General features: G+C 43.0%; 1 protein-coding gene across 1 annotated transcript; it reads left to right on the top strand.

Moving 5' to 3' along the window:
• The first annotated feature begins 3,678 nt into the window (after positions 1–3,678).
• On the top strand, positions 3,679–12,607 carry CALM1 (calmodulin 1). Its single transcript, XM_036882017.2, has 6 exons — positions 3,679–3,905; positions 6,708–6,738; positions 7,720–7,863; positions 10,848–10,954; positions 11,375–11,510; positions 11,688–12,607. The coding sequence occupies exons 1-6, from the start codon at positions 3,903–3,905 to the stop codon at positions 11,714–11,716; spliced, it is 450 nt and encodes a 149-aa protein (XP_036737912.1). The 5' UTR covers positions 3,679–3,902; the 3' UTR covers positions 11,717–12,607.
• Positions 12,608–13,366: the final 759 nt, after the last annotated feature.

The following is a 13,366-nucleotide window of genomic DNA, read 5'->3' as shown; positions in this document are numbered from 1 at the left end:
GAGAAGGAGGAAGAAGGGTGGAGAGGTAGAATACAAGATTTCTTTCCTGTGAGATAGCTCAGGAGAGAAGCTCCAGGTTGGCATTACAAATTTCTTGAGGAAACTCCTCTAACTAGATCAACCATCCATGAAGACACAAATGACTATAGTTATATGCAGTGAATGAATTTAGACTGGTTGCTTTGTAAAAAGCCATCAAGCCAACTTTATTTCTCTCTCTCACACACACACAATTGTTTTTCTCAAAAGAATGTAAGCTCCATAAAAGCAAAGGGGTCTGTCTAACCACTGATTTGCCAATGTATCAGCCGTATTCATGGTGCCTAGAAGATAGTGGGGTACAATAAATAAGTAAAAGCCTTTTTTGGAGGCAGATCCAAATATGTAATATATTCCCTGAACATATAGTAGTCAAAATCATAGGTGTATTTCTGTTTTTGTATTAATTAATGTCTTAAAATCAGGCTTTGCTCCAAGATAATTTTGTTACAAAGAGAAATTAAAAAACCAAATCCTGGAGATACAGCATGGAACAGCTAGTCCTCAGATATTTCTCAGAAGCTCAGAGTCATCAACTGAATGTTTGACAGTGAGCAAGTCTGCACACCTTAGGCCTCATCTGTAAGGAATGCCAGTGTCCTCCAGCTAGAAAGCATCAGAAGTGGATGTTTTGCTTTGAGTTTTCTTTCACAAACACTCTGCTCCTCATCAGGGGGTAGAGCTATACTACATTCCTGTGATGTTATTTTAATTTTAAATTCTTGGGTAAGAAGTATTTCTTTAAAAAACAAACTTTAATCTTATTCACAGTGATCCCCCCCAAATTAAATCAGAAATAAAAATTCTATTAAATCATAGGAGATAGTTACAGTGTAATGCTTCAGCATTTGGTCCTCTGAGTTAGATTTTTTGGCTCTATCACTTACATTAGACAAATCACCGAATCTCTCAGTGCCTCAATTTCTGCATAAGGGTAATGATACCTGACTCACATGATGGGCAAGAAAATGAAATAATACATTCAGCACAGGGCCTGTCCAGAGTCAAAGCTAAGCAAATGTTATTTTTATTTTTAAATTATTTCCATTTCTCCATTTGCCCTCTTTATCTGCCACATATGTGTATTTGTGTGTACACATGCATGACATTTCTGTGTGATACATGTACATATGTATATTTTATAATGTAATTTTAGGCACGGGGCTTGACAACTGGAAGGAATTTATAGATCAGTTTAATCGTTTTATCTGTATGTACAGTTTTTACATTTGTATTCTTTCTGTCAGGCTCAGAATGGTGAAGTGAACTGGTTAGTGATAATAGAAATGATATGCAAACCTGAGATTCCTGGCTTGGGACTGCATTCTTTCTACTTTTCTTTCACTTAACATTATTTCATTTAAATAATCATAACCATTTCCTCTCAATATCATGAAATATTTGATAGGCTTTTGGGTCTCAATAAATGATGATATCACAATAATTGTGGCTTACTTTCCTGATTGAGCTCTCTATAAATTACAAGTTTATTCATTTAGAGGAGTCTATTTGACTTTAGTGAAAACCCAATGACCCAGGTAGTCAGAAGAATCTGCTTCATGAAACAGGCAAATACTTTGCATTGTACATTTGAATTTTCAGGTATTGATTTCACTAATATATAATCTAATATTAGAGCCCTGAGCAAGGGCTCACACTCTATTTTATGCTCCATCACTGACTCACAGTAAGGTCCTGGGCCAATCATTTGCCTTATATTTCACTGTGTCAAACTAGCAATAATACAGCAAAGCGTGACCTCATTACAAACTCAATAGACTTGAAAGCTAAGATGTGCTTTATACATTAAAGAATTACCAAAAGAGAACTCTAGCTGGTAAAGAATGAAGAAACACAATAATTAATTTTAATATAAGTAAAATGATTTGGAAATATACAGTTTTTAGCAAGTCATGAAAAAGTTTCAAAGTATTTTATTTAGGTGAAACAGGTTAAATGATAGAGGAAGAAATATTATATTAGAGAATGCCTGGTTTTCAAAACCATAGATCGTAGCAACCTAACCGAAATAATTATAAGGAATGGAAGACTTGGAAGTTAATGAGTCTTTAATAATTAAACACATTTCCTTTCCAGGTCATTATTTCCCCCTACTTTTACAATGTATACTGTGTTTTAAAATGTACTTAACTAATTACTATATGAAAAGCCTGACAAAAGAATACAAATTCCCAAAGGAATTGAACAGTTTTAATGTGTTTGGCCATTTAGACTTGCATCTCACTGGATTATTGAATGTTCTTTAAATTGATGTATTAATCCCTTTTCTTCTATTTCCCTATTTACAACTATCCCATTAATATATATGCTTTATTCCCACTGGGATTTGCTCCCATGAACACAGGATGGTGACGGTGGTGGTGAGGTGAATGTACCGTCAAGCCAAGCCCTTTCTAGCAGAGCTCCTCCATCCCACTTTGCTACATTCTCTGAAAGAGTAAGCGATGGTAACTTGCAACTGTTGCCCAGGCCCGGTAAACAAAAGATCAAATTCTGTGTTCTGCCTTGGCAAGAAAAAAACCTGCAGCATTTTGTCAAGATTTTTTTTTTTACAAGTTCTGGGCTTCAAAATAATAACTGAAATTGTCCATTTTCTAGTTTACTGAAAAATTGAAAACAGCAAATTTCAAGATTAAAATACTATTTTAAAAGGCATATAATCAAGATTGTACGTTAAAATGTGGTCTACTCCATAGAGTCAACTGGCTGTATGTTCCAGCAGTCATCTGGGAGATTCTAAGTATCTATTTTTTTCTCTTTTCTATGGATTTATGAATAAAGATCTGATCTCTCTCAGGAAAGGAACATTAAGGAAAAAAATTCAAATCATGAATTTTAAGGTTTATAGGAGATGCAGAGGTACATTAATTTCAGTAAGGCTGTAGCCAGGATGAATAGTATTTTCCATAGGAGAAAGAACAAAACGGTAGGGGAGAGAGGTTATTCAGGCACACACACAAATTCAGTAGGAACATAAAAACAAAGTAAGATTGTCAAGAATATGGGCATGACACAGATTTCGCAACTGAACACATATAATTTGTCTCAGATAGTGCTTCAAATTTTGAAAAGAAAAATGACCAATTTCTTGCACGAGGGAAACTGCCTTGCCCCTTCCATACCCCCTTCCTGGGCGGCTGAAGATGTGCGGTCAATTCCTCTGCCGCCAGCTCTCCGCGGCCGCCGCCCGCCCCAAGAACCCCCGCAGCTCCCCGAACAGCAGGCTGCCAGCTGGGTACCCCAGGGAGCCCTCCTGCTGGGCGCCCCAGTGAGATGGGGAGGGAAGGGGTCCCACAGGTGGGGTAGGGCTGGGGTGAGGGTCTGACGGCTTCTGAAGCCTGGGAACGCTCCAGATCGGGGCTATGCCGACGCTGGGTCTCAAGACAGCCTTGACCCCGGAGGGGCGTCTCTGGGGTTTCCTCGCCGCGGCCCCGCGAACTCCTCTGGTCCAGGTCCCGGGCCTGGGCTCGCGGCGCCGGGCGCGCGGGCGGCGGCGGGAGGCCGGGCGCGCCGGGGGCGGGGCCAAGCAGGCGAGGCCCGGCCCTCGCCAGCGCCGCTCGAGCTCGGCGGCCGCGGCCGCGGCGGAGGGATACGGAGCGCCGTATATATACCGTGGAGCGAAGGCTCGCAGTTCAGCAGTGGTGCGGTAAGCCTCGCGGACGCGGCGCCGTTATTCGCAGTCGGGCGGCGGCGGCGCAGGCGGCGGCGGTAGCGGCTGCGGCGGAGCGCTCAGCGCACACCGCGCCTTAGCAGCAGCCGCATCTGAGGCTCCCTGGCCGTCAGAGCTTCTGCGCTGGGCAGCCACCCTCGCGACCTCTGCTTTTCCTCCCTTCGCTCGCACCATGGTAGGTCGGGAGTGGTAAACGCCGGCGTGTAGCAGCCGCCTGCCCATGATTTCTAACCAGGTTTTTCGTTTATTCTGGTTTTTTGGTGTGTGTGGCTTTTTTCCTCCTTTCCGGTGTTACGCAGCAGCTGCGGTTATGAACAATGCATTCGGGACTTGCATCTCGGTTTCCTCGGCCAAGGATCTCTTACATTTTGGTCCGTCTCGAAGCTGACTTGGCCGAGGGCTGTCCGCGGCAGGGGCCACGGCCGCAACTGCATCAGGGCCTTCCGCATCACCCCCTCCCCCAGCCCCGCACCACTGCATCCAGCGTGCAGCACCCGGCTTACCGCAGCGCTGCGCCGGGGCAGGGGGGGCGGGGGAGCCGGGCGGGGCCGGGCACTAGACGCCCCCCACCCCCCGGCGAAAGGTGGCGGGAGGGAAGGTGCGCAGAGAATGAATGGGACGGACGACCGGTGGCGCACTTTGCTCCGGTCGGGGCGTGGGGGGCTCAGTGAGCGCCCGCTCTTCCCTCGCAGACCCGGCTGGGCGCCCTCGCAGCGGCGCTCCCCTCCTCCATCCCGGGGGGCGCGGTGCGGGTGTGGGCTGGGAAGGAAGGAGCCGGGGAAGGGTGGGGTGGGGGCAGGAAGGCGAGGGGTGGGGGGCGGAGAGTGCGGAAGCGGCGGGCCGCCTGCTCTGAGCTCGGGCGGGGCCGTGCGGCGTGGCCGGGACTCGAATCTCACTGTTTGGCACCCCTGCAGCCCCCAATCAGTGCGGCAGTAAAGGCGTGCTTGGTCTTGGGTACACCGGGAGGTCCCTTCCCGCGGGAGGCGCTCGGCTCGCGCTAATTAGGGCGGCGGGGCGGGGGAGGAGGGAGGTGGCGCGCGGCTCGGTTTCCATTAGAGACGCAAAGTTTCTGCTTTGGGGAGGAGGCGGCGGCGCGGCGAGCTCGCCGCCTGGGGGAGCAGAAGCGGGTGGGAGGCGCGGGGCGGGCTGGGCGCCCGCCCATCTCGCGGCCCCCAAATGGGGGTGGAGTTGGGAGGGTCGCCCTGGCCTGGGAAGGGTGGCGCCCCCACACCCGCCCTGGGGCGCCTCTGCCCTCAGGATCCCGCCTACACCCAGGGCACGCACCCCTGGCCGACCCCTCGCCCAGCGTTTTCACCATCCCACGCTACCTCCCAGGGAGATGCTCTCCACGTTTCCGCTTTCTCTGCAGCCTCTGGATTGCCCGATGCGCCTGTGCATCCCTCTGGGTGTGTGTTCCACAGCCCCCTTCCTCCCGCGGCGGGCTGACATCACCCACAGCGTTTTCTGGCTTGGTCTGGTGGGGAGGTGGCTCCCGGCAGGTTCAGAGCACCTTTGACCCCAAAGCAAGTGCGACTGGGGGTGATGATGGTGGCATTTCTTTCTAGAGGAAGGCTGATGCCCTCCATATTCCTCTAACACAGTTTTGTAGCGAGGTGGGACTGTTCTCCTTGGTAAGGTGACAGCTTTTTTTTGTGAGGTGTGGCGGCGCTTCCTGTTGTACAAGACAGTAGTTGCCCTGGCGTTACGTAAACCGTCGTGTCTCCTTCATTTGATATAAAGAAAACCAGCTTGCAGTGACTGGGGTGGAAAGGAAAACCCAGTTCTAATTTGAAAAAATAAGTTTTTCCCTCAAATCAAAAATTGCAACACCATTTCTATTGTGAAACTTTTCATATAAGAGAATAAAGTAAATGCTATCAGCTTTCTATGAGGACTTTGTAGCTGGTTTCATTAGGCATCCTTCATTAAAATTAAAATGCACATTAGCTCTCCTCGAGATCTCGAATTCCCCTAGCTGGAGGCACAGGTTCAGTGTTGCGGAGACCAAAATGCAAGCTAGAATTACTTTCCTGGCTTTTACCAAACTTGAGTAAAGTGTGTTTGTTATGAGTTCTTATGTCATCCTTAAGGTGGGTAAATAAATATCCTCTAACAAAGTTAATAGTTCCTCCTCTTCAGAAAAGAGAGGGCATAGTGGTATAATTACTATGTAGTTTTGTGTGTACTTAATGTTTGCAGTTTTGTAACAGCTCTGATGTAGGATGATTCCATTTTTTCCTGGTTTCTGAATCATAGGATAATTTGACTGAGGTCATTAGCCATTGCCAATAGTAGGCTTTTAACAAATAACTGCCTAATTTAAATGACTGGAAAGCATTTATTAGGTGGAAATGAAGTTGGTGGGGTAAACCATTGCTGTGTATTTATTTTTCCCACTTATCTCATAAAATAGATATAAATCCTGTTAATCCAACTGAATGCCATTATGTAATGTCAGTTTGGAGATTTGGAGCGCCCGCAGCAATGCGCAAGGTGCGCTAAAAGCCTGCCCCTGGACACAATCCTAGCTGCGGTGACAAACAGCGTCAGGCTGGGTCCCTTCTTGGATGGCAGCGGGGACTGCGGCGTTCCTCGCGCAATAGGTGGCGCTCTTCTTTCTCAGAGCCTGCAGCTGCAGCTGCAGCTGATGCTATGAGGCCTTTTGCCACTAGAGGTGCCATTTTTCAAATTATGAACTGACCTTTTCCTAGTTAGACCTTAGCACAGAGCCAAAGGTCTAGAGAGAAAAATCTGAAGTGAGATGCGAGCACTTCCTTGTCCTCGTTTGTTTTTAAAATAGCACAGAAGGGTGCCTTTATTCTAATTGTTTTCATTAAATAACAGTACTAGTTTTCATATGGTTGATATTTTTTAAAGATTGATTTTGAAAGATGACCATTAAAAGTATAATTGGAAAAAACTTGATCTCAGGCAAATTCTTTTGGATTGAATTATAACCTTTTCTTTCTCAATGTAGGCTGACCAACTGACCGAAGAACAGATTGCTGGTAAGTTGATGACTTCAGAGAGTCCCAATAGGCCATAACTAGGCATAGCCCAGTTTTGGTGACTCCTTTGTCCCCTCCCCCTATATAATCTGAGCAGTTTCCTAAGAATTTATTTAAATGAAAACAAGCAGAAATATTTAGGTCAGGTGTTACTCCTTGCCAGTGTTTTGGAAATGTAGCAGGAAGTAGAACTAAGAATGCCCATTTCTTAACATACTGGATTATTTGACTATGCTTCATGGTGTGTGGGGCTTTGCATGTATTGAGATTGTAGAGCCTGTTACTCAAAACTGTGGTTTAGAATTCTTATGCCACAGGTCTAAAGTTTTCTAATTCACCATGGCAGTTTGTGCTTGCTATTCTAAAATAAATGGGAATAGGTGAAAAGAGTGTTAGGAGGACCCTTATAATAACTGGGAAAGGAGTTATTTTGGTTTAGATTTTAGCTTTTAATGTTCCTTGGAGGACATTGTTGAGATGATTTCTCTCTAGGAAACCAGGAATGCCTTTGAAAGATTCTGAATGCCATGTAAATACATCACACTGGTTACCTGGGAATGTATATTTCTAGAAACCTCTTCATGTTGCTGTGAAACAAGTTCTTAATGGTTATAGAAATTTAGCAGAAAGGGGCCTTAAGAGGGAATATGTGGACCAGCCTTCATTTGTCAGATACACCAACCATATTTAATATATAACAGATAAATATAACCATATTTAAGCTTAGCCTTCTTAAAAAAAGGTGAGAATATTGTGGTTTTATGGAACTGGTTACCAGGAGCAATGTTAGTTTTACAGAGACTACTGTGTGAAGGCCAGTCCAAAAGAACTACTATGGTCTTTATTTCAGTAGATAAAGACCAGGCAGTTTCTGCTAACTTGTACAACTTGGATGGCTTGCTTTGGAAAGCCCAACAGAACTGTTTGTTGTGGCTCAGTCGGGAAAGATATTCATTCTAAAAAGTAAACTTTTGTTTTCAGAATTCAAGGAAGCTTTCTCCCTATTTGACAAAGATGGCGATGGTACCATCACAACAAAGGAACTTGGAACTGTCATGAGGTCACTGGGTCAGAACCCAACAGAAGCTGAATTGCAGGATATGATCAATGAAGTGGACGCTGATGGTAAGGGCTTTAGAACTATGAATGAGCACCAGTGTTGTGTAATTCAAGTTCAGACATGTTACAAGATTGTCTTTCAGGTCCTTAGAGCAAGTTAATGTGCAGAGGTCCTTTCTGTGGTTGCTTTATGGTCATTGACAATAAAAATAAGTAGATTATGGGCCTGCCTTTCACCCTGTTCACTGTCTAGAACGTTTCCTGGATTAGATCACTGTATTGTTCTTTCCTACTTGACGTGACCTACTGCTCAATCTTTTTATCAACTGGCCCATGAGTCGGCACCAATTCCTGTGGGGGAAGTAAAAATAAATAGCAATAGATGTTTTTAATAAGCTTATTGTCTCTAAGAGGAGGAGAAAAATCTCAAGTGAAGTAGGGGAACAACACTTTTAGGCCTTCATATAGAGTACAGTGTGAGCTATAGATATGTTTATTGAGGAGACTTTTGAGAATCAGAATTGGGATATATGATGAGTGTAAGGAATAGAGATATAGAACCTAACAGAAGGGGAAGATATGTGAGGTGCAGAGCCAGGAGGAACACAAAGTAACCCCTATAGCATTGGTTGCCAATCAGTCATCTGTTTCTCCAGATTCTAGAACAATGGACAGTAGGCCTTTTACTGCTCCCTTCCATCAGTTTTTTGAGCACCCCCCCACTCCGAGGAAAAAATGTATTTTTGGAAACCATATATAAGTACCAATGTACTATTATAACATTGTGGAACATAATAAATTTTTAAAAGATGAACTAGGAATAAACAGTTGGATCTAGACTACTTTCTAGGTGATTGGCTTGATAGTGGCCATTTAAAAAACTGTATCATTATGTGATTAAAGTAGAATCATTTTTTTTCTGGTCACATAACAGTGAAAGTCAGGGGTTTTGGGTAAGCTCTTTAATAATAGTTTCAGCCTATTTAGGCTACTTCTAAAGATTGTTTCCATCTTTGATACTGTTTTGGAAAAAATGGTTCTTAGTTGTCTCTCTAGTTTGACTGCTAAGATGATCGGCCATGTGGAAACATAAGGTGGCTCTCCCCGGTTTTGTGTAAACCCCGGGAAACTGCTTGGGGACTGGCAAAGTGTATTAGGCCCTCAGAATGAATGGAACAAGAAGGGAAATTGTTTCAGGCCACAGAATCTTGTATTTGCAGAATCTATTATGATGCTTAGTTACATCTTCTCTGTGTGGCTGTGAGACAGCACTCGTGTAATTTATTGTGTCTTTCATGAATGTGGATAATGCTTTAAAATTTTGGAGGCCATCATGTATCTCTTCCATCTGGCTGCTCCTAAGTTGTATCCTTTTGTAATAAACCAGTGATCTAGTCAGTAAGCTGTTTTTCAGAGTTCTGTTAGCCATTCTAGCAAGTTATTGAACTTGAGGAGCGGGTTATGGGAGCCTCCAATTTATAGCTAGTTTGCTCACTGGATTACTGGTTTATTACAAAGGATATTAAAAGATACTAATGAACATCCAGATGTAGAGATAAGTAGGGTAAGGTCCCAAACGCAGGGGCCCCTGTACCTGTGGATTTGGGGTCTCTGCATGTGCATGCACTCTGGGTTGTCAACCTGGAAGCTCTCTAGAACCCCTTTTTTGGGTTTCTACAGAGGCTCCAGTACATCATAGGCACGATTGATTAAATCATTGTCCATTGGTGATTGGTTCAATCTCCAGTAGAGGTCAGGGGGTGGGACTGAAAGTTATAACCTTCTGATCACTGGTTGGTTCCCTGGCAACCAGCCCCCATTCGGCACAGAATTTCTGAAACCTCATTAACATAAACTCAATTATGGTTTAAGGGGGCTTGTGATGAATCATACACTCCTTTCACCTTATGGCTCTGAGGCATTTTCAGGAACTGAGGACAAGAGACCAAATACAACAAAAGATGCTCCATTGCTTTTACTGCTTAGGAAATTCCAGGGTTTTGGAAGCTGTGAGCCAGGAACCATGGCTGAAGGCCAAAATATATGTTTATTATAATTCACATAATCACAGGCTACTGTGTACAAATATTATCATTGCCTTTATGTCCTATAACCTAAAGAAGTTGGCAAGCATTTATTAAATATCACTTGTAAATCTCCAAAAAAAAATTTTGGAGGCCAGAAGGACTCAGGAGGGATCTCTGAGTCAGTATATTGATTTAAAGGTTTTGGTGAAAATGAATGACTTAAGGTATTTTTCTTTAAATTTAATCCTATTCCCATTTAATTCAAGTTGAACTGTTAATTTGGTGGCTTGTCATGGGGGGTGGTCATCTTTTAGTTTTAGAGGAGTTGTTTGGAATACTGGCCACAGAACAGATTATTCCGACACAGTAGCCTAAATGGTAATGGCCTGAGCTGTGAAAATACTTTTGAGTCTTGCCCTTAATGGGAAATAAAGATACTGAGTTGGGAAGAAAACTATTAGGTGACTTACCATCCTGTGACTAAGAAATACCTTCTGGAGAAGACTTCCTAATGCTTCATGGTCCTGGCATAACAAAGTCAGTTTTTCCCTTCTCATCATCTTCCCTAAAAACATTTTTTACTCCTAGTGGCCCAGTTACAGGCCTTTACTGGCATCACCAGCCGAGGAAGAGTTAGATCCTTGTGATCTCCCTAACTCCAGGGTGGGGGAGGCGACCTGAGTGCTTTCCTTGGGAGAAAGATTCAGCCTGTAGTGCTTTGTGCCCTTTTTCTCTTGAACTGTACAGCCCCCTTCAGTGTTGAAGAATCTGTATGTGCAGGTTCCTTTGCATCATTAAATGCTATCCTGGACACTGATTACAAGTTTGAATTATATGAGTTATGTGAATTGCCTTGTGAAGTATCTGAATAGTTTAGATCTATAGTGGTTCAACCTAATAAAATAATTTACTAGTTTATCCTAGCAAGCACTTACCATTCTGTAAAATGGTTCTAAAATTAGCACTGCAGAGTAGTGTTACCAGGGCACTTAATTCACATCAGCTTTGTTTTTTAATTTTGAGGTAATGGCACCATTGACTTCCCAGAATTTTTGACTATGATGGCTAGAAAAATGAAAGATACAGACAGTGAAGAAGAAATCCGTGAGGCATTCCGAGTCTTTGACAAGGTAATCTTGTGTTTACATTGCAGATGGTACTCAAATATGGCTTTTTGCTATCATTTCTAAAAGCTTTAACAATCTTGTTAGAACACTTACCTAACTGCCTGAGCCTCTGTAATCTCACTTTCAAATATCTTGACTTAACTGCAGTAACCTTATTGGCTGAGGGTAAGCATATTAAATAGAGAAATTTTGAACCAGGTTTCCCAATTGTCATTAATTTCTGTTAGCTTTTGAAAAGCTCCTGCATTTTCTGTGTTTGCTGACTGCATGTATTTGGTAGGTAGAGGTGGGAATTGGAGATGGGTGAATTGTTGACATACTGAGTTGGCAGTAACTTGAGAGGACATAATTTAGTCCCAGACCTACTTGCCCACACGGAACCACTGTCAGCTAGTATCAGTAACAATTGCTGAATGTTCACAGGATGGCAATGGTTACATCAGTGCGGCAGAACTACGTCATGTCATGACAAACTTAGGAGAAAAACTAACAGATGAAGAAGTAGATGAAATGATCAGAGAAGCAGATATTGATGGAGATGGACAAGTCAACTATGAAGGTAAAATACTATGTTTCTTTAGCCTAATTTTTAATAGTTTTCACTTTAGGATCTGTAGACAAGTTAACTGCTTCACCAGAAATTCACTGATTTTTCTTTTTTTAATGCAGAGTAGAGATGTGTTCATTAAAGCTGCTTTTGAAGATAATCAAAAGTTATGATTATTTGTCTTTTCAGAATTCGTACAGATGATGACTGCAAAATGAAGACCTACTTTCAACTCCTTTTTCCCCCCTCTAGAAGAATCAAATTGAATCTTTTACTTACCTCTTGCAAAAAAAAAAAAATTCATTTACTCATTCTGTTTCTATATAGCAAAACTGAATGTCAACAGTACCTTCTGTCCACACACACAAAAAATCTGCATGTATTGGTTGGTGGTCCTGTCCCCTAAAGATCAAGCTACACATCACTTTTACAATATAAATACTTGTACTACCTTAATGACAAGGAAGCACTTAGTGGCCTCCTTGCAGTTCCATTTGCTAGTGATTGATACACTGTTTGGGCTGGCTGGTTTTTCATGCATGCAGCTTGACAATTGAGCACAGTCAGGCATTTGTATTAAAAAAAAAATGAAAAAACAAATTCTAAACCTATTCAAATGGGTTTTAGTTCAATTTGTTAGTATAAATTGTCATAGCTGGTTTACTGAAAACAAATACGTTTAAAATTGGTTTACCTCAGAATGCTGTGCAGAAAATGGGTGAAGGATAAACTGTCTAGAAGTAGTCCCACTAGCAGAAAGGTCCTCTTGCACTTCTGTGTGCCCCGACCCATGGTGACGGTGACACACCCTGGTGGGTGGCACGCCTGTGTGTGTTGGTTTAGCGTTGTCTGCATTGTACTAGATCGAAATGGGTGTCAGGCTGTCACTGTTCACACAAATTTTTAAAAACAAACTTTTCCTAAGGGAGCATCTTTGGACTCTCTGTTTTTAAAACCTTCTCAACCAGGACTTGGAGCCAGCAGAGTAGGCTGTGGCTGTGGACTTCAGCACAACCATCAACATTGCTGTTCAAGAAATTACAATTTACGTCCATTCCAAGTTGTAAATGCTAGTTTTTTTTTTCCAATAAAAAGACCATTAACTTAAAGTGGTGTTAAATACTTTGTAAAGCTGAGATCTAAATGGGGACAAGACAGTGGAGGGGAGGCCAGTGTACCTTTAAATGCCCACAGCCCAGCCTTGGGTGTTCCTCCCTCTTGACATCCCAGCACCAACCTCTGAGCCTGCAACCTTGCCTAAAATCAAGCAGACATTGATTGCTTCATCATTTTTATGGACATGTAGGTCTCCGTATTTTCACTGGGGGGAGGGCGGGGTGGAATCATGGTAACTTAATGATTATTCAGGCAGTAGAGCTCTTAATGAAGGAAAAAACCACTTTCAAGCATGTATTTAGGGGTTCTTTTAAATTGTGCTGCTGATTACCTGTTTTATGTAACTACTTGAGATCATCTGTGCAAGAGACATGATTTAGTGTGTCTGTAATTCAATCCTCGCTGTGTGGCAGGAGCAGTAGTCACTTTTCTAAGCCAGTCTCATGCCTAAAAGACACTACCAGTCACCTTGTGATTCACGATTTTTAATTTATGATGATATTTAACCATAGCTTCCTTTTTTTAAGTTGACTTTGACTTTGCTTTTAACCCCCAAGTAGAACTTAGGCTAGTCCCCAGCTTGAAAGTATAACTCCAGCTCAGGGGGAATTTTGTGTCTAATTATAAACCTGTAACCCAAACTAAGAGGTGCTGGTACTGATCTTTGCAGTGGGATTGGTTTGCTTAAAAAGCTCCCTTTAAAAGGCAAGGCATGTTGCATTTAGTGCAGAACTTTTTGAAAGAAGGTTGGA

The sequence above is a fragment of the Manis pentadactyla genome, chromosome 11 (assembly GCF_030020395.1).
Source record: "Manis pentadactyla isolate mManPen7 chromosome 11, mManPen7.hap1, whole genome shotgun sequence".
NCBI lineage: Eukaryota > Metazoa > Chordata > Mammalia > Pholidota > Manidae > Manis > Manis pentadactyla.
Note: the sequence above shows the minus strand (reverse complement) of the source record. Positions and strands in the feature narration are given on the sequence as shown.